The following is a 27,785-nucleotide window of genomic DNA, read 5'->3' on the forward strand; positions in this document are numbered from 1 at the left end:
TCCTGTTTATTCCAAACCACGGACAGGTAGAAAGAGAGAGAAGCACCCGGCTCCCCTGATCCGTAGGAGCAGCCCGGCTGTAGGCAGATGCTGTGTGCGAGTGTGAGGCACTGCACACACGTCCTCCACGCACCCTCCCGCAGCAGGGGGGCTGCAGAGGAGGACGGGGACGTGTGGGACCACCCGCAGGGTTACCCCCCCGGCTGGAGCCCCTGCTTGCTCCAACCCCTTTCCAGCGCCGGGGATCCGCAACCTGTGGCTGGGAGGCGGCGGGCGAGCCTGCAGCCCCAGCAGGGGGGAAACCGGGCACGCACGGCCCTCGGGGTGGAGCGGGAGCAAGGAGGGGAGGAAGAGACGTTCGTCCATGTGGGGACAAATTTTGGAAACTTATTCTTCGATGCCAGCTGGGAAGAGGCTTCAGTCCTTGCTCCCGGCGCGGCAAACAGGTGGCAGAGAGCAGGGAACCGGGGTGCAGAAAGGAAAAGCAGCGTGCGCGCACGGAGCAGCCGGCGGGGGGGCTGACGCTGCTCTTCTCTCCATCTCCCCCCCGCCCAGAAATCCCCCAGTGCGCCGGCTGCAACCAGCACATCCTGGACAAGTTCATCCTGAAGGTGCTGGACCGGCACTGGCACAGCTCCTGCCTCAAGTGCGCCGACTGCCAGATGCAGCTGGCCGACCGCTGCTTCGCCCGCGCCGGCAGCGTCTACTGCAAGGAAGACTTCTTCAAGTGAGTACAGCACCCAAAAACCCGCCAGCAAAGCCAGGCAGGCACGCACACCATTTTAAAGCATCATTTCTCCAATTTTTTTTTTTTTTTTGTCCTATCTGTATTTTTTTTCAAGACCAAGTGCTTAGAAAAAGGAGATTTTGCTGCTTCACGGCTGCCCCAGGCTGGGTGCTGTTTGTCAGGATTTAACCCTAAAGACCCAGCTACCTCTCGTGCTCCCTGCCCGGCTCTCTGTTATATTTTGCAGCCCGAATTGGTCTCGGTTGGCAGCCCCGCGGTGCTGGGAGCTAGAGGGCAGGAGCCACCCGCGCAAGGCGCAGGGCTGCCTGCGCCGGGGCTCTGCTGATGCCGCTTCTCTCCCTTTGCTTTTATTTTTTTTTTCACGTTTTCCCCCCATTTTTTCCCTCTTTTTTTTCCCTGCCTTTTTAATTTTTTTTTCCTTTTATTTTGCTCCTGGTGTGCAAAAACCTCGTTTCATTTTGTTGCCGCTTTGCAATCAGCCCCTGAGCTGCGCGATGCACCCTCCTCGGTGTTTTCCCCGGCTCCTGCATGGAAGAAAAACCCATTTCCAGGGAAAAAATGGACTCTTCAGCAAAGGTGCTTTATTCCATGATCGCTGCCGAAATTTGGGAGTTTTCCCCAGGGCTGGCAGCGGGTGTTGCACCAGGGCCGGGCACAGCGGGTACATTGGCGTTGGCTGCCATGACGTGGAGCGGAGGGGAGGTGGGACGGATCCTGCTTCAGGTGATGGAGTCGGGCCAACAAGGAGCTGCCGCACCTCGGGGACAGGGGCTGTGTCCCTGTCCCCGTCCCCTGCAAGCCCCAGGGGGGCCGTGCCGCGTGCCCCATCCTTCATCCCCAGCTAAACCGCGAAATGGCGATTACACGGCCGTAATCCCCAGGCAGGACTTTCCCCGGCTTAGTGGCACAGGGGGCTCGGTGCGGGGCTTCTGTGCCCCTTGGGAAGCCAAAACCACCACGGATAAACCCCGGGGCACCAGCAGCCCCTGGTGCTGTGCAGGTTCCCCTTCTCCTCGCTGTTGTGGCAGCCAAAAGTCGCTGCGCAAAATGCCGCTGGGATTGCGCAGCGGGCAGGCGGCCGCCCCAGCCCTGGTGGTAGCGTTTCCCCTGTGACGTTCTCCAGACTATTAATCTCAAAGTCATTTAAATAGCTGCCCGAAAGGTGTGGGTAATCGATGTTAATTAGAGCCGGGAGCTCAGCGATGTTCTCAGATTAGGTCCCGCCTGGATTATTTCACGCCGATCGATAGCTCCACAGTGGCCACTCGCTTCACCTTTATTTCACCTGCTCCGTGATCTGTGGGGCACGTGGGGATTTCAGGCCGGCTTCTCTGGGGCTGCTGAAAAAGCCAGATTTTGATAGTTTTTTTTTTTTTTTTTTTTTTCCCCAAGTCCCTGTTCCTTGGTGGTGCAATGAGTGCGCCCTTCTGCAGGCTTGCTCCTGGGCACAGAGAAATGGTGTCTGTCTGTCCTGTCCGTCCCTCCCTCTACCCCATCCCGCTGTCCTGCAGGCGCACATGGAGCGATGGCACCCTTGCTTTCTGTCTGTGGCCCGGGGGGGCAAGATGCACGCTTGTTGCACGCTCCTTGCACACTCCATGCGAGCTCTTTCCAAGCTGTTTGCTCCTTGCACCATTCTTGCACTCTCCTTGTGCACCTCTTGCATGTTCCTTGCAACTCCATGCACCATTCTTGTCGGCTCCTTGCACACTCCATGCACCATTCTTGCACACTCTGTGCACCATTCTTGCAGGCTCCTTGCAGGCTTGCTGGGCCCTGTGCCCACCCCACGCCGGTACGGCCGGTGCACCCAGCGGGCTGTCATTATGGTGTAAGAGCCCCATCATTCTGAATTAATCTGGGATTCATCATGCTAGCGGGGCGGTGTAATTAATTTATTTGGTATTAATGTGGATGAAATATGTACTGTCCTTGCAGGGGAAATCAGGCAGCCTATAAGCATTAGTTAAAAGAACCATTAAAATCAAACCTTCCTCAGATCCATTAGGCCGGTCTTTCATGTTGAAGAAGATAAAACCCCGGCGTGTGAAGTGTCATGCATAATTAGCTTGATTGCTGGTTTAAACTCTGCCCCCTCTCCCAGCTCCCCCCTCCCCCGTCCCGATTGCACCAGAGCCCACCCGTGCCCATCCCCGGCCAAGGCTCAAGGCCACCACTTATCCTTGCAGGCGTTTCGGGACCAAATGCACGGCGTGCCAGCAGGGCATCCCCCCCACGCAGGTGGTGCGGAAAGCCCAGGACTTCGTCTACCACCTGCACTGCTTCGCCTGCATCATCTGCAGCCGGCAGCTGGCCACGGGCGACGAGTTCTACCTGATGGAGGACGGGAGGCTGGTGTGCAAGGAGGACTACGAGACCGCCAAGCAGAACGGTAAGCACGGCCCCCGGAGCACCTTGCGCCTGCCTCCAGCCTCAGCTTCGAGGATTTTCCGGTCCTGGAGCGGGTGGGCTTCCCTTTAGGCAGGGGCTGCTCCTCCAGGCACGTTTCGGGGATGCTCACGCTGCTCGTTTGCTCCCAGATGACTCCGAGGCGGGGGCGAAGCGGCCCCGGACCACCATCACGGCCAAGCAGCTGGAGACGCTGAAGAACGCCTACAAGAACTCCCCCAAGCCGGCCCGGCACGTGCGGGAGCAGCTCTCCTCCGAGACGGGGCTGGACATGAGGGTGGTGCAGGTGAGCCCCGGGACGCCCCCCTGCCCCGTGACAGGCTGGTCCCAGCAAGGGGGGTGCTGGGCTGTGGGGTGCTGGATCGCAGGCTGCTGGGCTGCAGGGTGCTGGGGTACAGGGGTGCCAGGCTGCATGGGTGCTGGCATGCTGTGGTGATGGGGTGCTGGCTAGCAGAGGTGCCAGCATACCGGGGTGCAAGGATGCTCCATTGTATGGGTACCTGGGAACGGGGGGGCAGAGCTGTGGAGGTCTTGGGATGAGCGGAGGCAGGGTTGTAGCAGGGCTGAGGTGCTGGTTTGCAGGGGTGCTGGGTTGTATGGGTGCCAGGTTGCAGGGGTGCTGGTGTGCCATGGCAATGGGGTGCAGGGGTGCAGGGTCGCACAGGTGCTGGCATGCCAGGGGTGCTGTGTCACTGATGTGGCATGCTGGGGTGCCACATTGCAGGGGTGCTCGGCTGCACAGGAGCCTGGAAGCCGGGGTGCAGAGCTGTGGGGGTCCCAGTGTGTGGGGCTGGGCTGTATGGGCGCTGGCGTGCTGGGTCACGGTGCCACCAACGTCCCCGTTGCCTGCCCCAGGTGTGGTTCCAGAACCGGCGGGCCAAGGAGAAGCGGCTGAAGAAGGACGCGGGGCGGCACCGCTGGGGGCAGTTCTACAAGAGCGTCAAGCGGAGCCGCGGGGGGCGGCAAGCTGGAGAAGGAGAGCTCGGCCGAGGACTGCGGCGTCAGCGACAGCGAGCTCAGCTTCCGTGGTGAGCGGGGCCAGGGGCGAGGGGCCGGGGGGGTCTACGGGGTTCTCCGTGCACTGACACCCCCCTCTGCTCTCCCCCTTGTCCCTGGCAGAAGACCAGATCCTCTCCGAGCTCGGCCACACCAACAGGGTTTACGGCACGGTCGGGGACGTGGCAGGCGGACAGTTGATGAACGGCAGCTTCTCCATGGACGGGACGGGACAATCGTACCAGGACTTGCGGGACGGCAGCCCCTACGGGCTCCCCCAGTCGCCGTCGTCCATCTCGTCCCTGCCGTCCCACCCGCCCTTGCTCAACGGGCTGGACTACGCCATGGACAGCGGCCTGGGGCTGGTGGCACACGGGGCGCAGGGGGTGAGTCAGACGCTGCGCGCCATGGCCGGGGGGGGCCCCACCTCCGACATCTCCACGGGGAGCAGCGTCGGGTACCCAGACTTTCCCACCAGCCCGGCCTCCTGGCTGGACGACATGGATCACCCCCCCTTCTAAACGCTGCTCGCCCCCGCCCCGGCCCCCCTCGCAAACCCGCTCCCACCCCCTCCACCAGCAGCCCGCAAACGCAGCACCGCCGGAGGCACCTGCTGGGACGCGAGATGTTTCCAGGATCTCCCGTGGGAATCGGACACGGAGGGCTTTTGGGGATGTGGGGAGGGAACGGGGGTGTCCCCAGGGCATCGGTGGTGTCCGGGGCTTGGCGGGAATGGGGTCGGATGCTTTTGGGTGTAAGCACAAGGGAGGTGAGGGCGGCACGGCGGGGAAGGGGGGCACCGGCCCCGCTCCAGCCTCGTCCCTCCCCGTGTCGGCGGAGAGCCACGTGCTCGGGCGGGATGGTGGCGGGAGGGGAGGACAATCAGGGAAGGCAAAGTCTATATTGCAGAAGGGTTTATTTTTGACCCCTCCTGGGGGTGATGCCGCTGGCTCCTGGCTTGGGCGGCAGCAGCGGGGCGGGAGCGGAGCTGTCGCCCTGCGGCTGCGGGGCTGTGATTTATCCCCGGGCGCGCAGGAGCGCTCGCGGTGCATCGCTGCGGGCTGTGCCTCGCTAGCGCGGCACGGAGGAATTACAACGGGGAAACAAAAAGCCTCGAGCCCGAGAGGCCCAAAATATCGGTCATGGCCTGGATGTGCGGGGCTGGCACGGGGAGAGGGGACGCGGCGAAAGGTGGTGGGGAGCAGTGGGGTGAGGCGAGCCTCGTTGCTCCTGGGTATTGCAAAAGCTTCCCCGAAAAACAGAGGGGAAAAGGGCATTTTGTCAGCTGCACGGTGAGGAGCAAAGGGCACATGGGGGTGAGCCCTGGCCACACACCTCCTCCAGGTACCAGGACCGAGTGTGGGTGCAGCCAGCATGGTGTGTGTGTGTGTGTGTGTGTGTGTGTGTGTGTGTGTGCCTGGGGGTGGTTTTGGCACCCTTGGGTGCACGCACAGAGCGGGCTGAAGGCACTCGGTCTGACGGCTGAAACCCAGCTCAGCGCCTCGCGTCCCCGGTGCTGCCGCAGCCCCATGCTCGGGGATGCTCCCGGCTGGTGGCCGGGGCCTTCGGTGCCCCTGGGTTGTGCCGGCTGCTGCCGGAGCCCAGAAAGCAAAGGGGAGAACAAAAAATAAAAAAAATAAAAATTCAGCCGAGGAAAGCACATCACCAGGACGTTCCCTTACCCCCTGCCTGGGGGTGTCAGTGCTGCACCCACGTGCCCCCCCCGCTGTGCCCCCCCTTTGGTGCTGCTCTGTGCCAAGCTCCTGGCCCTGCCAGGCACTGGTGGGGGCCATGGGATGGCGGGGAGGGGGGACAATGGGGGGCAGACCCCTGCAGGGGGGGGTCCTCACTGGCTGTGCTTGTTTGCCGTCCACCCCCCCCACCTTGACAAGGCCAAACGTCCCCCCCTCCCCTCACTGTGTAAATTTTGTACAGTTCCAGAAAGTGAGAGTCTTGTTTCCTGGGAAAAAAAGAGAAAATAAAAATAAAATCAAAGAATAAAACCTTATTTATTGCCATGTCTTCGGGGAGACACAACATCCCCCTCTCCTGCCCCCCCTCCCCAAACTTTGGGCCTGGGGGCGTTGCTTTGTACCCTGCCTCCTGCGCGATGGCATGAGCTGTGTACGGTCAGCCCCGCCGCACCGAGGGCGCGCCATGTCAAATAAACTCGGGACGCTCTTTAGCAGCTGCTGTCTCTGGGCTTTTCTTCCCCACCTGTGGGGGGCAGTGGCTCAGCAGCCATATGCAGCTCCCCCCCTGGATGTTGGGTGGGCAATACTTCGGGTGAGGTTGAGCCTGGGGTCCCCGGGACTGGGACAGAGATGGGGTGGCTTCAGCTTCTCCCATGGAGGAACCTCGCTGAGCTGGCGACTGCATCCCGGTGGCTGGGATGGGTGACGCCAGTTTTGGCAGCTTGGCACGGATCCGGCACACCTTACACCAGCCGTGCTGCTTCTTGCGGGGTGGGAAGGCTCAGGGTGGGCACCTCCATCCCTGCCACTGCCCCCTGGGCACCCCAAAACGCCCAAGGTGGGTGCAGGTGAGAGGCGCTGGGGGCGCTGAGCCCCGCCATGGGCACCGGTGTGTTGGCTTTATATATTTTAATCATTTTAACATTTAATGCTTCTCAATTAAAGTGATTTCCTGGAGTAGATGCCAAGCTTAGCCCGAATGCACATTAACCACTTTCTGTATCGGTAGTTAAAGGCACCGGGGGATTTAAGCAGCAATCCGCAAGGCTGTTGGGGAAAAGGTTTGGCTGAATAAAGCAGATTATAAACAATAATATATGTCTTTCTCTTCCCCCCCACCCCCCACTGCTTTTTTTGGAAGGGCTCCAACCTCACAAACAGAGCTAAAGTGCTATAAACATCTCCAGGGCTGCACGCTGAGCCCCCAGATGTGCTCCCTGAAAGCCGGGGCCTCGCCGCTACTGCTTTCCACCCCAGGTTTCAGAGAGGTTTTTATTGCCCGGCACATCCATCAAGCCCAGGGTCCCTTCGTGGTGTCGGTGGGCAGAAGGGCTGACCTTCCCCGGTGAGGGCAGGGGGCCTGGAGCCCCCAGGCCAGAGGAGCAGCCCCATGCCGTGCCGTGACAGCGGGCTGTGTGTCTGCCTGCCCCGTGTATGAACGATGCATGCTGGTGGAGGCCAAGCCGGCACAGCAAACGCCATCAGTGTCAGCCAAAAAACCCAGCCTGTGGGTTTTATTCTACGTTGAAACCAGCGAAGAGGATGCATGAAGTGGCACAGGTCCGCATGGCCCTGCTGTATTTCAGCCCTCTTTTCCCCGGGATGGGGGCACCCATCCTGATGGCTTCCCAGGAGCCATGTCACTCCCTGCAAGGCAAACACACGGAGGCACCATCCCGACGCTGTGCTTGTTTTTATTTATAATACTTTGCTTGGACCCATGAGAAAAAAAAAAATAAAAATAAACCGGGCCTCGCCCCAAAGGGAAGAGCCGAGCGGCCGGGCCACGCCAGGCGCCGCCTGGCCAGCGCAGGAGCGGCCTTGAACACAGTAAAACAACATCGGGGCCTTCTCCAGGCCTCTCTCCCCTCCCTCCCCCAGAACACTGATAAATGCCAGAGCATGCACAACCCTGATCCTGTCCTGCCCGCGGGAGGCCGGCCTTCGCGCCCGAAAGCCCAGACCCTGTGCTCTAAAACCTCCCCGGCCCGTCTCAGGGCAGGGGCCTCGCTGCAGGCCTCGATGTCCGTCCTCCCGCGCTAGGTCCCGCCGGCGGCGTGCTGCCGCAGGGCCGAGGTGATGGCCTTACAGTCCGTCACCTCCTCCGGCAGGCAGCCCTCCTGGTCCCGCAGCGTGGGGTCGGCTCCCGACTTCAGCAGCAGCTCCACGATGTCCAAAAACTCGCAGGCGGCGGCTGCAGGGAGAAAGGGAAGGGTTAGCTGGTGGGTCGTGGTGACAGGCCCGATCCGGCTCCGTGGTGGTGGTCAAGGGCCAGCGCGGTGGCTGGTGACTTCCCCTGGGTGTCCCAGGGGCAAGAATGGGGATGAGCCAACCACTGCTTGTGTTTGGACTTCATAGTGCGAGGGAAAGAGGAGACAGGGCCTGGAAACCTTCCTTGTCCTCATCCCAGCCCCGGCATCCCGCGGAGCCGCTGGCCTGTGGGGCATCACCCTGGGGACATCGGGTAAGGGCACAGATGTCACGTTAAAAAAGGGGTGTTAAAAAAGCAGGAAACCTCAGCGCTGAAGAACTGAGCCTGGCTAACACCAGCAAAAGTCCCAGTGGCTCCATCTCCCCTTCCCACGTGGATCCTAGTGAGGCCAACACTGTCCCGGCCCCATCTGCCCTACAAGACTGCGAAGGAGGCTTCCTGTCTGACTGGTGTCTCTTGGTTTTAACTATATTTCATATAATTAATTTCATATATATATATTATATTTGAATTTTAATTATGTAACTTTTACGACATAACTAACGCTTTTTTTGCCATTAAATGTAGTAATTAGAGTGTCTTCTGCATTACTCTGCAGTTTTTTTGTCCTGACCCAAAGGGACAAGCAGCAACGTTTAATTAAAATAAATTCAACCTACAATTGGAGCTCAGATGGAAAAATATAAAAAGGGGAAGGGACAGGGCTGATGACAAAGCAGGTGGCAGCAGGGACATGGGGGACCCGGACGGAGGGGCTGGGGAGGGAGCACCCGGGGGTGGCTGCGGAAAAGGAGCAGCCCAGGGATGCCAAGGCAGCGGCATCCACGGCGCCCGTCCTCCTCCTCCCGCTGGGACGGGGGCCGCGTGCCCTGGGGGGGGGGGGGGGGGGTGGATTTATCGCCCCCTGGGAACCCCTATTTGTCAAGGGCCGGAGCGGCAGCCCTGACACCAGCAAGGGTGAAGATGAATTTTCATTCAGCGCAGTTTGCCTTCCGACTCCATTAATCCTCAGGGTTCAGATGATGAATTTCTTTCTCTCTCTCTCTCCTTTTTTTTTTTTTTATTTATTTTCCCTCCAGCGTCCCCTCCCACTGCCCTGCCACGGCACAGACAGAGCCGAACAGATGGTGCTTTACAAGGAAGACAGAGCGCCCGTGAGGATAGAGAGCCTGCCCACCCCGCGGCCACGTGGCCGCGAGTGCTCGGAGAAGCCTTGATTTCCTCTGGGAGCGGCAGCGGCAATGATTTTAGTATTCCCTGTGGGTGGGTGGACGGATGGATGGAGGGATGGAGGGATGGAGGGACGGATGGACGGACGGACGGATGGATGGATGGATGGATGGATGGGTGGCAAAGACCAGGAGGCCATTCAGTGGGAGGCCACGCTCGCGCCCGGCCAGTCCCACGGGCAAGAGGAGCCTTGGGGAGGCAGCTGAGCACTGGCCTCCGCTTAACCTCCGCTTAAACCCAGGGTCAGCGCCCTGACGGGCGGAAGGAGGCAGAATTTATAGCCCGGTGCATCTTGAGGTCCGACGCCGGCTGTAATCAGGAGAGCTATCGCCACAAGGCCAGCTGTCAGGCTGTGCTTGCTCATAAAAAGGGATGGCTACACCCTAAAAGCAGCTGCTCGTGGGGCTTAACCCTTCCCAGAAAAGGCTCGAATAAAAGGGGAGGCCGCGTTCTGCCCGGCACCGGTCTTGCAGCTCTGGTGTCTGTGCAGCAATGCATGCCTCTGTTACAAAGCCCTTACAGAGCTGGCTGGCACCAACTTTTTGGCGAGCCCCAGTTTCAGGCCAGTAGCAGCCTGAATCAGAGCAATTGCCTCATTTAACAGAGGTTCAAGATTCAGGTTATTTGTGGCCAGATCTGCTACATAAGGGAACTAGGAAGGAAATCTCCTGCAGACCAGACCCATGGGCTTGAGACCCAGAGGCTTCCCCACAGGTGACTTACAGGGATAACACCTGAGGGAAGAGAAGATTGTCCTTTAACACTCACAACATTTCAAAAAAGAAACCTGGAAAACCCATTATTTAGACATCAGAGCTGGCCAGGTGGATCAGAGAAACTACTTCTGAAATAACATTAATTAAATCAGTTAAGTTTTTGTTAAACACCCAGCCCCAAATTTGGAATGAACTGGGCAGAGAACAAGGCACCAAACTGCTGCTCTCCAGACACCGCAGCACCAAGCAGCAGATTTTCTGCTTCGGTCAGAAGGATAAGAAGTTGAAAAATGAAGCATCCTACAGGAGAGATCACACAGGGAACACTCCCGCATTATTGTAATTGCAGTCTTGGTTCAAGGGCCCGGGAATCTGGTAGTCTAGCTCCAGATTCAAGTGTTGTGTCTTGGACCGATGGGCTACAAAGCAATTTTGCCATCCTGCTAATGTCCTTGTGGAGAGATCAGAAAGAGAGAAAGAGGCACAAACACTTCAGAATGACAAGTACGCTCTTAATTACACAGTGACAGCCGCTGAGAGGGAGTATAAAATAATAACTGGATATGTCTTAATTTTGGAAAAAATTATGATAGAGATTAAATCGATTTTTTTTTCTATTCCCTGTACGTCAGCACTGCATGTGTCACTTCAGTCTCTCTACTTTTCTCATTTAGGGATAGAACAATCTTTCAATTAAAAGAACTGCTACAAAATCTTGTATCTAACCAGCACGTAGTTGTAGGAGTGATGCAAGCTGTAACGTCGCCCTGCTTGGTTTTGCAGCAGAGAATCTGTTGAGCTCTCAGCTGGCACCAAACCAGCCTGTAACCAGGACACTCGGAGGTTAGACCACATTCCTCGTGGACATAGCCACTGGTTAATCAAACCCATCTTCCCTACTGATGTTCCTGCTGAAATATGCCTTCTGTACATAGCTCCAGCTGCAAATCCATCCTGTTAAGAGGAGACAACCAAGGCGAGGGGCAGCTTACCATAATGGAGCGCAGTCTGGCCTTCACCATCCTGGAAGAGAGACAGAGACTTGATTTTAGAGGTGTAGGCAATGCTGTGTGGCTAGAAGTAAATGCCAGTTTAAAATAAACAAGGTGAATCACAGCAATATTTTAATTGACTAGATCAACAGTCCCAGACACCCAGCTACGTAGCGGCCAGGCTCTGACCCATCATCCATCATCAGTCCATGATGGGCAACCGACACCTAGCCACGCGTAACAGCACGTGGGTCACGTCATGACACCAGTATAATTCAGTTCATAAAAATGAAGGATTTCGTTCCTGCAGCCTTACTTTGGGACCCTCACTAATGCTGAGGCTTTGGTGGCATCTACCACTGTAGATGCCCACCGAGAGCTGCTCTACAAGCACAGCCTCAGCCAGCTAGTCAAGAAACAGGTAACGCACCTGGGTGCCAGTACAGCTCAGCATAGTGGACACAACAAAAAAAAAAACAAAACCAAACTCGGACTGAAGACACCAGCCCTTGGTGTGTCCTGCCGCGTCTTCCCCGCATGCTGGATGCGTGTCCTATCCCCAGACCCAGCAGCACAAACCTGGCACCGCCCCGTGCCGCAGCCTCATCCTGCCATGGGAGCAGGTGAAATAACAGAAGGGAGGAATTACTGTCCCCTTTGCTTTCACTGCCCCACCGGGATTAGCCTCTAAGTCAGCTCCTTGCCTCCTTAATGTATTTGCATCTGTTTATGGAGACTTAAGTTTTTAATTACCATCATCTTTGGGATTAAGGTGCAAATTCGACAGCCCACCATGGATGCTGGAGCCGGCAAAAGGAGAAAAAAGGACAGGAGAACAGGTAGAAATCATACAGAAAACTGCTGCTTGGAGATGTCTGGTTCCCAAGCTGGTTAATATCGATGACTTTAGCCATATCCAGCTGAGAAACTAGGGTCAACCCATGGTGTAGGGTGAGAGCTGCCATGCCTTGCCCTGGGACTCTGCACCAACATGGCACAGGAGCAGCAGAGACAGCAGACAGAGCAGGCATTTGCTGCCCAAGCATCTCTTTCACATCCTTTTGGGACAAAAGGTGGCAGGTGAGATTTTTCCTTCCCCATGCCACCACGCAACTAATGATGCTTGGTGGTGCCGCAGCGCAGGGACCCTATTTCTGCAGCTCCTACCCCGGCCCCTGCTGCGACACCAAACTTTGGGAACGGGCTATGCAAAGGGGGGGGTCCACGGACCCCATCAATGGATGGCAGCTATTAATTCCTCTGTGTTAATGAGGAATTGGGCCTAGTGCAGAGCCACAGAGAGGTTCAGAGCAGCGCTGTGGACGGCACGGACCGGAGCCGGGCTGGAGGAGGAGGAGAGGCGGCAGCAGCACGGGTGAATTATCGGAGAAGCAGGCTTTAAAATATGCAGGGTGTGCACGAGCTGGGGGATGGGAGGCGAGCTCCGCTCTGCATCACCGCTCTCAAAATTTCAGCCAGCAACAGCGACAAAAAAAAACCCGCAGGTGGATCGAATCGGAGAGGCACAACGGGACCCGGGCACCCTGGCACAAATCCCTGCCTGGAGGAAAGCTGCGCCTCAAAGCTCCTTGCAAAATGCCGAGGGCTGGTCCAGAAATGCTCCAGACATTTGTTCCTCTTCCAAAGGCCTGCGCTGAACGCTGTTGCTTCAGCAGAGCCGCCGTCGGGCTGCCTGACCGGCCGTTTTGCTGGGCTCCCGGGCAGGTCCTGGCACACAAAATGCGTCTCTTCAATCCCATTGCTGCTTTTAAAAAGAGCTATTAATCCCATGTTATGCAAACACTGTTTACACTTTATTTACACCGTGTTTTTTTCCCTTCTGAGCCTGACCGCTGGCCAAATGCCATTTGTTCCACTTCTCCAACGCAATGCTGTTCGCTTCTCTTTCCTCCGTGACAATTTTTAATCCAGGGAAATGGAAAAAGCTCCGGCATGGTCCCTTGCTTAGGGCCTTGAAATGCCCTCCGGAGGCTGCTGACGGCAGCCCCTCGTTGGTTTGGGTTTCTGGAGACGCGCGGCTCATCGAGCCCCCTGCGTGCTGCGGCTGGGCACCAGGCATGGCCGCGCTCATCCTTCAGGGTGCTGTGCCCACACCTGGGCACTAATCGGACGGGCCATGAAAGTAAGTGTTGCAGCTCTTGCTGGGGACATTTCAGTAGATGAATGCCACCTACCAGGCTCTGGAACTGTTTGTGTCAAATCGCGATGCGCAGAACTGCTCTCAAGGCGAATTCTACCTGGTCTTGGTGCAAAGGACACCTCCCAAAGGCTGGAGCTGTTAATTTTTCTCCATTGAAACCGATGGGGATATTTCTTTGTTTGGTTTTTATAAAGCACCAAGCCAGAGGGGGTGTTTGTCGTGATTGTTTACTTCTTCTCGCTCCGATTTAGCTTTTGGGTTGGAGAAATGTAAATCACACGGCGCTGCAACTGCAGCAGAACCCAGAGCCCATTGATACCCACTGAAACCAATCATCTGATAGATCTGTAACATAAAAACCTGAATGCTTCCATCGGTCATTTCCAAAGTGCAAGTATGGGAAGTTCGGTAATCGCAGTGCTGGCACCCTTCGTTTCTGCATTAAGGCACAGTAAAAGTTGGAAATGTGTTCTTATTCCAGCGGGCACTTCTGCAGTGCTACATGAGCACAAAGAGCTGGTGCTGGCCCGTCGCTGCACTGGCTCTGTGAGGTGAAACACAAAAGCCCCTGCAAGTAAACACAGCTGTAATATTTAGTGTTTCTGTGAAGCTTTGCTTGAAGTAGCCACAGCACTGACAGATGCCTGTCCCCCAGCCCCTTTAGCAGCACCCTTCTCTATATAAAAAGGAGGCGCTTGTTGGAACAGCACGGATCTAAACAGACAGAAAAAAAAGAAAAGAAGAGAAAGGCAGGAAGGACAATTCCGCATTCAAATGCTCGAGCCCCGCAGGCCGACACACAGCGGATCGATTCCGAGCTCTCCTCTCGCTTCCCGATGCCGAGTGTCCGCCGCGGCAGGACGGCGGCGGGGCTGCGTGCCCCCAGCAAAACTCAGCTGTAACCCCAAAAAAAGCAAGTGGCTGGTCCAGCAAAGCCTCACAACAGCACAGCACACTTCTGGCTAGCTTCAAAATATTAAAATTAGCCGCATCGCTGCTGGATATGGGTGGGATTTCCTTGCCAGGAGCAAGCGCTACAGCTGGTGGCAGAGCCCGCAGCCACCACCGGTCTCAGGGAGGCAAACCTCCTCCGGGCACAGATCACCTGCCAGGACAGACAGACAGACAGGTGTCCAAGGCCGCTGCCGAGGCTGCAAAGAGGCCCAAGAGGTGTGAGGAGGCTGGTAAAACACCCGAGCACTCAACGTGCTCCGGAGCACGAAGGACAGGCTCCTGCAGAGAACATCTCGAGCCAGGTTTGAGCCTGCAATGCTGCTGGTCTGGGTGTGTGGCCCCGTGACAGTGCACTCACTTGTAAGTGTTTCAGCCAACAACTTATCCTTCTGATATGAAGACAGAGCATGCAAATAAAAGAATATTGCTTGTCTTGCAACAATTTCCTCTTCGGGAGCCGTTGCATTATACCCCATAACACCAGCTGGCAAGCCAAGAACTTCAAAAATAACAAACGTCCGTGTTTACCCAAACCATCGACACAAAGATGCTGCAAAACTACCGGTGCCTCCTACGTGCAAGGTCTGTGACAGATGTCGCTCCGTGGAAATCCCGCTAGCAGTGGGTAACTTATAGGATAACGGGATTGCGCGGCGCTCCTGAGAAATTTGAGCGAGAGAAATGAGAGAAGACGGAGCGAGCGCAGATGGACCGACTGTCTTATCCCTTAAGTGGTACTATGGCCACTGCACGCCAATTTGGTCTTATAAGGGAGAGGATTACACCGGTGCTTCCATCCCCGGCTCGTTCCTTGGGGATTTCTGTTCCCTGGTGTACCTGACACGGGGTTTTTGGAAGTCCTGATGGGGAGGCAGCGTCACGGCGATGTCTGCGCCGAGCCCTGCAGCTGCGTACACCGCCAAACACAGCTCCCACTGCCATGTGCTGATGTGCCGCTGGCTGACTGCACTGTTTTCATACATACAGACATTTTTAAAATAGTGTTATATATACAGGGATCTTCCACACCCACCCTGTCTCTTCTCCCAGCTGCCTACAGAAACCTCTGCCCATGGGAGGAAGGCACGGACACCGCCTGGGGGACACCCCCTACACCTGCACCTTTCATTTAGGAGGGAAAACAAAGCCAGGCGTGGCTCCACATTGGGTTTTTCTTCTGCACAAGGAGCAATAAATCCACACCAGGGTGCAGACAGGGCAGCCGGTCCCTTCTCTTGCAGGTGAGCACTTTGGTTAGGGCATGCCGAACGCGTGCCTCTGCTTACCCGAGAGCTCTGGTCCACGGTGATGAACCCGGGGCTGGGCAGACGACAGCAGAAAACACAAATAGGAAGCCTCTCCTTCTGACGGATAGCACATGAGCTTTTTTAAGGTATTCTTTTCCTCCCGTCACCTTTTTTTTCTGTTCATTTGTGGGATGTTAGCGGGTGCGTGCTCGTCCGTCCCCGTACACAGGCTCCAAACGTTGGCAGGGATCGCAGCAGATAAGAGCGATGAGGTGATAAGAGTGTTTAACAGCGCGGGGCCTGGGCAGCATGGATGGGCCAGCGAAGATAAATATTTACACTACGTCGTTAGAAGGTGAGTGAATAAAAAGGGCTGGGATAATACAGACTCTGAACTACTGCTTAGGAGCTGTGAATATAAATCTCCACAGCCGCACGACACAGACTCACTCAAGCCAGGGAGATGAAAAATCGCAAGAAAATACTTCCCTCAACTTTTAAAAACGGTTTTATTTCTCATTTATTTCCACTTTAGACTTCAACTTCCCAACAATTTACTTTAACCTCATCATCTTCTTTTTCTCTCTCAAATTTTATCCCCAGGATGACTGCGGGTGAGACTACAGTCAAAAGCGCACCAGAATTTATATGCTAATGCCCACCAGTACGCGAAACCAAGCGACGTGGGCTGGTACAAGCTGCCCGAACTCCACCAGGTAACTCAGTGGATGGCCCAACACAGCCTTTATTTTCGTTTTTATGCTTATTTTGCACAGAGCAGCCTGGGTTTGGACACGGAGCATTAACACCTGCAGAATGAACACCTGTCCAGTTGAGGCAGTTGCTGGGTGTGCGAATGCTGGCATACGAAAGCAGTGGTGTAGTTTGGAATTGGATGCCTGAACCCTACAGCAACACCAGCGACCGCCCAAGTGTAGGAACAATGCCACCTAGCAGCTTCGTGCGAGCACGTCCAGCATCCCAAACAGCTCCCACCCTACGAAAATGAAGCAGACCTTGCTGTGTTCTTCCACTTCTCGGCTTTTGAAGCCGAAACCCACTTGTGGCTGCTTCACCTGCTGTTTTAGAGTGAGTGTCCCATGCACGGACGGTTACTGGTCTGGTGTTTGGGAAGCACTGGCAATGTCACTGCTGTTCAGGGCAGGCTGCTGCACGGCATCACGATGCGCACCCCCGGGACTGGTTGGAAAGGCCCCAAGGACTGAGGACACAGGGCAAGTTCAATCAGAAGCAAAACCCAAATCCACGCACTAGCCACACACAGCTGTTATTTGGGGTCTGCAACAACCCAAGCTAACCCATGCGGGGCTTGGATATCTCGTAATGAGATCCCCAATTAAATCTTGCAGGCAGGTAGGGCTGGCAGGTGCCCCTTGCTCCTGGTGCTGAGCTGTCCTTCTCCAGGAGCACTTTCTCCTGGCCCTTCCTCCCCTTTCAAGGCAGATACCCGCCAGGCTGGAAGGTGCCAGACAGATCTTTATCATCACCTCTTGGGCCCTTCTCCAGAGCCTATCACCAGGCTATCATTGGGGCTATCTCCTCAGTGCCTCCCGGATAAATTAGATCTGCATAGAGAAGCAATTATTACATTTCTAATGGCACGGACCCTTACAGCACAATCTGCTACTGAAAGGCAAAGAAAATTGCATTAGCTTTTGTTTGATTCACCGTTATGATCGAGGGAAGAGGGATGCAGCAGCCCTTTAAAGCCGAGCTGGGGAGCTGGGGATCCTGTCTGGGGAGCTCCCTACCCGTACCCGTGGCTAGAGGATACACTCCTGGTACATTTAGGTGCTCTGATATGAAGGCAATCAAACCTACTGCTAAAGGCAGATCTAAGAAAGCTCAGAGAGCATCTGATGCCCAGGAACTCGCCCCCACTGGAAGCCTGCATCCGCTACTGCCCCCAAACCCCGCTGGCCCAGGAGTTCAGAGGGCCAGGGTTACGCTAATCCCTCACTGCCCTAGTTTCCGACTAGTGGTGCACCTCAATTTCCACGTGCAGTTTCAGTGGGCTTTACCACATCCCCTGCCATCAGCACCCAGTGCTCGCACCTCGGTATCCCCCCGCAGCGTGGCTGTTTCATCGCAGAACAACCGGATTGCTGCGCCTCGCGCACTGCTGCGACTGCCTGGGCTGCCGGCCCGGGGCGCCTTTCTGCCCCGATTTGTGCACCCGAGCACCACCGGGGGGTTGTGTTTGTAGTGCCCCAAGGAATACTTGGTACTCTCGGTTACTTCCAGCATCAGGCACCTTCCCGGTCATCGCAGAGGTGTGTTAGTGTAACACAAAACCTGGAAAATTTGGGCTTTGTTGTCCCACTGCAAGGACGGGGATGCGAACCTTGCAAGGAGCCGTGCCTCGAGCTGCAACAGGCAGCGCAGCGCTGCAGCTGAGCCAGCCGTACAAAACCACCTATATATGAGCACGGGCTGCAAACAGGACAGCCGAAAGCTGCTCCCTCTCTCTCCTTTGTAGCCCTATATTACACGATGCTCAAATATCTCTTCTCCCGGCGCTTCCCTGCCCCCCCGTATAAAAGTTTGTCGCTCCCCATTCTGCTCTTGTGCTGCTTTATCACTTTAGCAGATACCTGGTTATTTAAGGGGCAGGATAAATGGGCTGAGACAGCTTTCCCATCCCCAACTCACTAGGGAACGCTTGGAAATTCCACCTGACACCGGGACCGCGCTCTGCTCTTAAACAATCTCCCGTCTGATCCGATTGTTCCCCAGTGGGGAGGCAGGCTGCGGCTCGCTCAAGAGTCATTGATTGGATTAACAGCCTAATTCCCAACAGATGAATAGAATACTGATGTCTTGTCAGCCCACATCATAGAAGGAAAACACAATCTGCTTCTACAGCCCCGAAATTTAACCCTTTGCTTCCTCCCCCCACCCTGCCGCAGGGCATGGGGCTGAGCGCAAGGGTCCGGTGCTTCCAGCTGAAGCCCCCGCCCGTGCGAATCCCAAAATCCCAAAAGATAAATTAACCTTTGGGGCAGCTTGAAGGAAAACTGAAGGTTTCCTGAGCTTGCCACTTGGCTGCTCCTGGCAGGCAGCGGGGCAGTGCGGGGAGCTGGGCGCATCTCCAGTCCTAATGGGGACATTAATGTTTTCTTAGCTCATGGAAAGGCCGTGATAAGAAATTAATTGCTATTGGTCAAATGTGCACTACCGGAGCAGTAGGACCGCGTGCATGTTAAAGAGTTCTCCCAGAAAAAAAAATCATTTATGGGCTCCTTGGCTCTATCGGCATTTATTTCCTTGCTTGAGGCGCAAGGATAAACAAAATCATCTGATTTTAGGAAATGTCCTCAAAGTGACCTATTTTTTTTCTCAGATCACCGGGGTCCGTAATGCTCTGGGGTCTGTTTCTTTCTAACAGCCACCTTTTATGTCTGTATTTACGAAACAAACAGACACATTTAAATACCGTCGTATTTCAGCAGCAATCCTAGCACACACAGAAATAGGGCTATCGCCCTCGAGCCAGGACTGTGACCCGTATTAAGGGTTCTGCAGCATCTCTGACCCAACGTCCCCAGGGGGAACGGCTTACCAGCACCGTCAGGTGTCCTGCCCCTCCTGCAGGGACTGGTGTGCCTCATCCAAGGTTAGCTGGGTTGCTCTGTGAGACGGAAATATTTGGATTTTACAGCTCACGTGCAGAGTGGAAACCTTCCCTCCATCACTCCTTAACTCTAAAAAAAACTAATAAGCCCAGCACTAACAGGGCAAATAGGAGAGAAAGCATCAAAGGGTGGAGGCGCACGCCCTTTGGTTTTCTCCTTTGAGCGCTACCTGAGCGATTTTCCAGGCTTTGTCATTTGACAACACCAATGTAAAAGACCAAAGGAACAAAGCAGGACTCCCTTTCCTTCCCTCTCCTGCTTGCCAGTGCAGCGACCCTAGACCCTACGTCCATAGGCAGCAGCGTGCATTAAGGGCAGGGCTGCCCTAAGCGAAACAATTACTGAGGGCTCACAAACAGCTCAATTAATGCAGCATTATTTTAACATCACCCTCATTATTAGCTCCTTTTACAATCGGAAAGCAGAGTGTTTCAGTTTCGTCTGAGACGTCGATTGTTCCACCGAGGCAGTAAATAAATAAATAAGTGGAATGCCCCCAGCCCAGCCCTGCCCTGTAATAGGGCCGAGCTGTGTATTCCCGAATCCAGGTTACGGATGGGGACTGGGGCAGTTGTGCCCTGGAACCAGCAGACTGCAGGTTTTATAAATACATACAGAAATAATTAAAATCTAAGGGGTTTAGAAGGGTTAATCTCCTTTAAATAATCTCCGCCACAAAGCCTGTAAAGTCACCGCTGGCGCCGTGCCCGCGTGGGACCGGCTGTCGGCTATCGGGGCAGCACGTGTGGCCGGGAGCGGGGAGCTTAGCGGGCAGCAGGCACCGTCCTGAGCACGGCTCCCCCGTCCTGCAGCAAGGCCGGCGATGCCGTGAGCAGGGTGAGGTCCAGCACCGAGCTGCCAGTCACCCAGCACCAGCTCTGCCCCGGGAGAGAGAAGGATGCTCCACGGGGCTGCCGAAATTAGCGGGGTGGGCGCGAGCTGAGGGTGTTACTGCTGCTGCTCCATTCACCTGAGCTCCTCCCGACTTCGAGGCTTGTGTTTAAAAGAGTTCAGAGGGGCTCGGGACTTTGTGAATCGCTGCTTTTCCTGGGAAGGACTGAACCCACAGCCGTGGGCAGCCAGGGAGGTGTTGCACCTTTAACTGGCAACTTGAATGGCACGGGAGCTGCCACCCTGCAGCTCTCGATGTCCTCTCTGTTTAAAGTGCCATTTTCAAAGCCAACAGCTGAGTGGCCATTAGATACGGAAATCAAAGAGAAAGCACAGAAGCCCTCCCTGCGTGGGCCAGAGCAGCACCAAACACAGGAGTCTGCTCAGCGCAGGTGTCTGCGCGGATACCTCGAGTCTGCCCAGCTCAGGCAAAGGCAGGGTGAGAATGACAGGGTGAAGCTGAGACACCGCAGGCGTGCAGGAGTGCGAGAGCAGCTGTGGGGCTGGAAGGCAGGTTTCAGCCTCCTGAACAAGTCCCCACGGCCGCAGGCACGGCTGCAACTGCATTGCACAGGAGGAGCTGCAGAACGCATCCCTGCAGCCCTGCGCCGCAGCCAGGAGCAGTGCTGGCAAGCACGGGGAGATGTGTACCAGAAGGACCAGAGGTGCTGTTTGTGGCCTAAGGGACTTCCCAGTTCCTTTTCTTTTTTTTTTTGCTTTTAAACTGGTGAGGATAAAGAATCTGGAGACTCTGTTTTGGTCTCATAAACCTTCTTCAGCTTGGTGTGCAAAATTAAAACTTTCCGCGTTCAGATGGTCTGAACCATGGTTTTGGTGTTGTAAAACCCTCTTAATGAGCTCTGGATTTTATAAATTATGCCCCGGGGAAGGCTGGGGTAAATGGGCAGCCGAATTACAGTGGCCCCCAGCCCCCAGCCCAACAGGCATTTTTTTTCTGCTCCTTTAGAGCAAACGTGGTACCAGGGGCCCGGCCCAGACACCCCAAAGCACCTCAGGACAGCGCCGTGCCCCGCAGCCTCCAGACAAGCCCTTCCTCCCGAGCACGCCTGCTCCTTAAGCCCGACGGCTGCTCTCTGTGGCTAATCTGGAATTAGAGAGGGCGTTCGCGCACTCGCAGCCGTCTGCCAGAGGGGGAAGGCATCAGAGCCTGGATCCTGCCCCAAGTGGACCACTGCCAGGGAGAAGCTGCGGCCTGAGTCGATGTAAGAGGCTCCTGCCTCTTCACCTCCAAGGGCTGTGACATCTAAAGGCCTTTTCCCAGCCTCTGTGAGTTGCGTCAGTTGCTAATTTACCTTTTTTTTTTCTTTTTTTTATAAGGCCCTTTGTGCACGAAGCTGCTCTTTCGTTTTACCATCCACCACCCAGCACAGCTCCGCGCTGTACTCTGAAAACTCCCCTCCCGGTTTACGATCTTTGGGACCATTTCCTGATGGAAGAGAAGAGAAATAGCGAGGATAAAGGTTTATTAGTGCTGCTCATCCGCAGACAGTCGGCTTTCCAACCAGCTTTTAATCGAGTGCCAATACGGAAGGAAAAAAAAAGATAGGAAAAACATCTGGGGAAAAGTGCCTCAGGTCATCACACTGTCAGTAACTGGGATTTCTCGGAGGAACCACAGTGCCATTAAAATATAGCCAGACTAAATATGTGCAGTTTGGTTTGTCATCACTTATTTAGTGAGATGCAGAATTGCTCTTCGCTTTAAAAGGCTCTTTCAGAGCGTGATAGCGGCGTTCCTAATGAAATTCAGCAGGACCAGGAGGCACGCAGGGAAAACCGCGGCCGGCTTTCTGACAGACAGATTTATGGCCAGGGATGCCCCGCTTTTTGAAGGCGATACCCCAGCCGTGGCAGGGATAACAGGCTCGCCGCTCACGGGGCGTGTGAGCACGGCAGGAGGTCAAGGTCCCCCAGCGCCGCCCGGCCCGAGCCGAAGGGCTGAGCTGGGCGGCCCCGTCCCGTTTGCTGCTGAAATAGCCCCAGGAGCCCGCTGGGACCCCGACATCTGCCCCAGTGTGCAGAGCTGGGACCAGCCCAGTGCAGGGGGTGGGCTGCTGGGGAGCAGATGGCACCCACCCGCGGTGGCCACCGAGCCGGGGCAGAGCTGAAGCGGTGACCCCGAGGTGAAAGGCTCCGTGTCACCCGCTATCCCTCCCCAGAGCCCCCTCCCACATAAGTGCTGACACACCAGTCTTTCTGAGCTGCAAACATAGCGTTCCACAGGGGCACCTTTATTTATTTTGAGCCAAAACACCGCTGAAAAACGCAAAGGGCCCGCTGAGATTTCGTTCTTTCATCAGAAACGTTACCGGTTAACGTCATTTTTTTTCCCCCTCCCGAGAGCACAAGCACCAAATTCAAGGAGCGTGTCACCGCGCATCAGTCCCCGAGCACGGCCCCCGCAGAGCGGTGCGGATGGCTGCGGTAAGTAATGGAGTGGTGGCCGTGCCCCCTCCTGCGCAGCTTTCCCCACCCGCGGTGCCGCTGCCCTCCTAAACGGGTTAAGGGCAGAGGAGTGGATCGAGGAGTGCCGACCGCGTGCCCTGGTCAATCGCGTCGGGTAGGAGCGATACCTCCGCATCAGGACACTTTTCAAAGCCATCAGGCAGAGGGGTCAGTCTGTCGTGTGTGTTTTTTTAAAAAAACTGCACAAGCTAATGCTTTAAGAGTGTCTTGATGGAATCAGGGAAATTGGATTGTCCCCCCATTTGCTGGCCTAAAACAAGCCTTTTTTTATTTATCCCATTAGAGGAACACAAGAGAAACCTTTTAAATGTCACTAAAATTTCCCCTGCATTGCAAAACCCAGTCGAAAGGGTTTTAATTTTCCCCGAGACCTCTTAAGTAATGCAGTGTGTCAAGGTTTAATACATCGCGTGCAGGGGATTGTCTGCAGCCCGCGCTGCTTCCCCAGGGCGATTCTGTGGGGTCGGCCCCGTTCGCTGGACCCAGCCCCTGGCTGGGCTGAGCTCCTCAACCCGCAACGGTTTAGGTCAGTTCTGGCGATGAAGGTGTGCCAAAGAGCCCAGATGGACCTTCCCCCGGGTCGGTGTGGGGTTCCCAAAAATGCAGCAGTGCCGGTCTCACCCCGGTAATTTCCATCTGGGAGTTTGGGCGCTCTTGGTTTTGTGAGCGCCTGTAATTTATGGGCTTCACTTATTTATTTATGAGGACTAAAGAGACTTGGCAAGAGGCACTTATGCACGCTGACACAAGGCTCCAAATTCCCCTGGAGTATTTAATATGACAGACATCAGCTTAATACGAGGGATGGAGCCCAGAACTGACAACCGGAGGCACACAAAGCGCTTGCCTCTGCGGTGCGAGAGAAACGCCGAGCGGGGCTGGAGGAGGCTCTGGCAGCCCCGGAGCCTGGCACTGGGACCAGTGCCACTTGTGCTGCTCCCAGGGGACCACAGCCACCTCCGTCCAGAAAAATCGTGGGTACCGCTGCTGAAATGTGATGTGGTTTGCGTGGCTTTGGGACCAGTCCGCAGTGTCCTAGGGAGGCTGCATCTGTGGGATAAAGGAACCCACGTCGAAGCATCGGAGCCGAGACTTCAAGCAGCCTCTGGGCTACAGGGGACCGAGGGACCAGCAGCTGTCATTTGGGGTTGCTGGCTGCATGATTCCTTCCTGCCCCCAGTTTTGGAGGCAGAGGAGGAACTGGAGGGCGATGGGCATCCTGCTGGGGCCATGTCAGCCTCACCCTCCGGTCCCCAAACTCATGCATACACACCGGGAGCGGGCAGGGCCAGGGGGAGCGAGGAAGAGGAGGCAGCCCCTTGACAAGTAACAATAACACACCCCTGAGACTGAGACCCTGCAGTCTGATCTTCCCTTTAGGGCTGCATCATCTGCTTTACTCTGTCAAAATTCTGCACGAAAATTGGAAAAAGGATGGGGGGGGGGGGGAGATCCGAAGGGCTGCTTACCGGAGCAAGGGCTGCGCTAAAAGGATCAGGAGGTGCTGGGCCGAGGGGGTGGGGGGAAATGGGATAAAGCAGTGGGTCTAATCAAATCAGCTGAAAAAGCTGCAGCCTCCCCGGGTTAACCTTGCCAATCAGCGCGGGAGCGGGAGCATGTCTGCGCACATTAACGCAGGAGCGCGTCCTTGAACCCACCGCCAGCTCCGTCCTCCCCCGTTGGGGCTGCGTGCCCAGCACCCTCCTCAGCACCCTCTTCCCCACGGTTAGAGGTGAGCTGGCGGGGTTAAGCCGGCAAGAGTTGGTTTAAAAACCCCGCAAGGAGACAAAAGGAGAAAGCCTCCCGCTGGCGGCCGCTGCTGTGTGGAGCCCGGCAGCTGGGAGATGCATTACTAACCTCTGCTAATGACGGAGGGCACAGAAGTCACTTTAAAATAAATATTCACTAGGAATTACACGGGTAAGCTAAAGGGATTATCCTGCTGCCTTAACAGGTCCATAAACTAAACGTGAAGTGGTCTGAAAGGAGTGTTTGCGTTCATTTTGACCCAAACCAACCCCCGCGCTAACAGCTGCAGAAAGCCAGATTTTGGAAACCGTGTGCCTGCTTTGGGTCTGCATTTTTCTGAATTCCCCCAGATTCTCGGTTTTCTGAAAGAAAACCAGGACTGAGCTGCTGGGAGCCACGAGCCTGCGAGGGAAAGGCTCTGCCATGACCGGTGGCTGAGCCCCAACAGCTCCATGCCTCAGTTTCCCCACCTGTAAAAGGGATCAATGCCCCCCACGTGTTCAGTGTTTGATCTGTGGGTGTTTCCAGCTGCCAGGTGTGGGGAAAAGGGCCCTCTGCGATCCCACAGCACATTTGTCCAGGCATTTCCAGGGCTGTACATTGCCAGCAGGCCTCCAAACGTGCCACGTGCCTTCCAGCTGGGGCACACATCCCCGTGCCTGAAGCTACAGGAGGGGAATTAGCGTGGGGCACGGCCGCGTGTCTGCCCGCGGCTCCGCGGTGAGGACTGGAGTGGGTCAGGAGAGCAGGGCTCGAGGCAGATGCCTTGACAGCAGGGGCCGAATTAGGAGCTGGGAGGAGCTGGTGTGCAGCAGCCTGTTGCTCCTGAGACACCTGCATGGTCTGGGGGTGGCAACGGCTGTTGTAAAACCTGCAGCTTCACATGCCTGAATTATACCTAATTGCAAAACATCGTTTCAGAACCAACAAGGAAATTAGTGCTGCAGAGGAACGATCAGAAGTGCACAGGTGAGGGTAACGGGATGCCCTGGGCTCCGCAGGCACAACACAAAAGGCGCACCTCCAGCCCGGATGCGGTGTGCTGGATGTGTGCCCACCCCGCAGACATCTGTACGTTTTTATTCTGGAACCCTGTGCCTGTATACCTGAATCAGCCAGTACATGTACTTCTAAAGGCAGCTATTTCTCTAAAACACTCTGAATTAATCTTCTAAGAACACCACAGGACTATGGGAAGGGAAGGAACAAACTCCTTTTAAATCCCACTGCTCCTGCACAGCCACAAGCAGGAAGCTAGGGCCCTCCCGGAGCAAGTTAGGAAGGCGAGAGACGATCAGGCTGTTAAAGTACAAGAAACCTGCTACAGCAAGGGTCCTGAGCAAACCCAGCCCCCAGAGCCCTCTGGGGGCTCCTGCATAACTTGGGGAACAGGAGAACCAAGCACAGCGGGAAGCTGGCAGAGAAAACAAGGTCCAGAAAGAAATAAATCGCTATTTAAAAAACTTGGGAAGAAGAAAAAGGTTTGCAACCTTCATGTTATTTAAAGACTTCTTCAAGATGCTCATAAGCTTTTTTGTTTATTTTTTAGATTAGAAACAGCCATGGAAGTCTAACTCGGTAAAGCCTAATTGCACACAAGAAGTTATTACTCCAATTCTTTGGAAGCCTTGGCAATGGCAGTGGAAGTGCTGCCTGCCACCCACTGAAGGCAGCAAGGGCAGAGTGCTTTAACAAGTTCATTTTAGACTCAAATGCCAGGCAAATATTAACAGCAAATAAAGGCACAGTTTTATATACGCTCTCAGATGAAAAATCATTCCCCTAAATCAGATTTCTTCCCTCTGAAATACACGCTTTTATGAACTTCCACAGCTACATTACGAAAAAAAATTAACAGATAAAACCCAGGACTTCTGTTTATAAAGAAGATGAATCTTCCGCTCCCTTTTTAAATGAATAATTTTCAAGTTCTCTTTAGATATTGTAAAAGAAAGATAAGCAATGTAAATCCTCACTGACTTCCACCCACTAACAGTGACCTGAATCAGTCCCTTGCAGCCTAACAGCACTGCACAAGCCTAGGAACATCGCTTCAGCCTGCTCTAACCCCAAACCCTCAGGGCTGTACAACACACGCAGCTGTTATTTTCACTCCCTATCCCAGCTAGCAAGGTGTGATGCTAGCCACGTGCAGGGGAACTCGCCCAGCAGACGCTGGCCCCAAAGGATGGGCTGGCAACATAAGCAGTTTCGCAATGGATAATTCAGAGCAGCAAATGTGCTTACCCTCACCAACAGGGTCTGAAGCCTTGCAGAGGGATGAACCACCTTCATTGCAGGATTTAAACTGGCAGCAATCACATCCCCACGTATATTAACAGGGAACACCTGTGGGACTCGTTCTTGTTGTCTGCTTTGCGTGGCACTAGGGAGGTGTGTGTGAAAAGCGAGGCTGCTCGGCACAGCCAGGGCTGCTGAGCCCCGTTTCTCAAAGCATGCAGGCTGTGTTTAGCATGGGTATGCAAATACCAGCTGCTTCCAGAAAAGCTCCTCCAGAAAACTGTCAATCCACCCAGGATAACTCACTCTGCCGTGCCTCCCGGTCACGCCACGCAGCCTCACAGCACCAGGAGCAGAATGGAAATGGCAACCGGAGAGCTTCAGGTTGCACCAAACGAGCAGCCCTGCTTGGTGAGAGCACACGAAGCTGGTGTGCAAGGCACCTTGGTGGCTGCACCAGTGTCTGGTGCCTGCTGAAGGCTGCATTTGGATGTGCAAACATGCTGATTGCTGATTTCTTCGGGCTGACGTGGGCAACAAGGTAAGGAATTGCCATGCCACACCTGGGGGGAAGGGGCTTTTGCTCAGGACACCCAGATGAGGAAGAGATTTGCTACGGAGAATGGGTCGCTGTGGACTTGGATCATCCCTCTCCTTCAGGAAATCTTTCCTGTTGTTGATAGGACTTAAAAGTTTGAAACCCTCCTTTTATTATCCTGCAAAACGTGCCCCACATCACCGTGACCCTGTGAAGGGAGAAGTCCCCAGGTCCCTGTGATTTTATGCAGTTGTAGCTGTCAGCAGAGCAACTGTGCACCAGCATAAAATTCCAAGATAGACAGCTTCACTTGGTGGCTTTTCCCACCTTGAGTGCTCAGGAGACAATACCCTTCTCGGAGAAGAGGCACCGTACTCCGGAGCGATGGTACATATTAATTTCTAAAAGAGGATTTTAATCATGCAACGTCCTCTGCAGTCGCACAGAATTTAATCTCATTGCTGACAGTGGGTGATGGGGGAGCATGTTAAGTGGAAAAGTTGTATTCAAGACCTCCTGGCAGATCTGTGCTACAGGCAGTCCCCTGGGAGGACGAACACAACCCAAAGTGGTCTCTCCCAGCCGACCACCCCTGGCCAAGAGCCCCTGATGCACTTCAGGCACTCTCACAGCAGAAATGCAGGCGTGTTCCCAAACTTCTGCGCAAGGTTCAAGCACACGTATTAATACAGTTAGCATTTATCGAGGCTTACTTTACAAATATTGATTTATTAATCTAGGCAAGACCCAGGGATATATGCACATAATACTCCCATGTTACAGTTACAGAAACCGAGACACACACACACAGAAAAAAAACCTGACTGTCTGATTTACTCAAGGTCAAACAAGGAGCACAGCCCA

General features: G+C 55.0%; 2 protein-coding genes and 1 long non-coding RNA gene across 5 annotated transcripts in view; 1 reads left to right on the forward strand and 2 right to left on the reverse strand.

Moving 5' to 3' along the window:
* LHX4 (LIM homeobox 4) overlaps positions 1-4,818 on the forward strand; it is an 8,831-nt gene extending 4,013 nt beyond the window's left edge. The window contains 6 exon segments of the mRNA XM_080601602.1: positions 556-727; positions 2,938-3,140; positions 3,289-3,443; positions 4,013-4,111; positions 4,113-4,185; positions 4,277-4,818. Coding sequence (XP_080457728.1) covers positions 556-727; positions 2,938-3,140; positions 3,289-3,443; positions 4,013-4,111; positions 4,113-4,185; positions 4,277-4,674 — 1,100 coding nt within the window. The 3' untranslated portion in view covers positions 4,675-4,818.
* Positions 4,819-7,521: 2,703 nt separating this feature from the next.
* ACBD6 (acyl-CoA binding domain containing 6) overlaps positions 7,522-27,785 on the reverse strand; it is an 80,531-nt gene continuing 60,267 nt past the window's right edge. For 2 of the 3 annotated variants that reach the window (XM_080601606.1, XM_080601604.1), the window contains 2 exons: positions 10,998-11,028; positions 7,522-8,041 (listed from right to left, as the gene is read on the reverse strand). In XM_080601606.1, the coding sequence (XP_080457732.1) occupies positions 7,887-8,041; positions 10,998-11,028 (186 nt within the window). In that variant the 3' untranslated portion in view covers positions 7,522-7,886. Of the gene's footprint in view, positions 8,042-10,997; positions 11,029-20,332; positions 21,354-27,785 lie in introns of those variants that run through there. The other variant, XM_080601605.1, reaches the window with a different exon arrangement.
* LOC308198716 lies at positions 22,724-26,432 on the reverse strand. Its single transcript, XR_013954145.1, has 2 exons — positions 26,390-26,432; positions 22,724-23,443 (listed from the first exon to the last, which is right to left on the reverse strand). It is a non-coding gene; the product is annotated as an uncharacterized lncRNA (long non-coding RNA).

The sequence above is a fragment of the Anser brachyrhynchus genome (genome assembly GCF_964034855.1).
Source record: "Anser brachyrhynchus genome assembly, chromosome: 8".
Lineage (NCBI taxonomy): Eukaryota > Metazoa > Chordata > Aves > Anseriformes > Anatidae > Anser > Anser brachyrhynchus.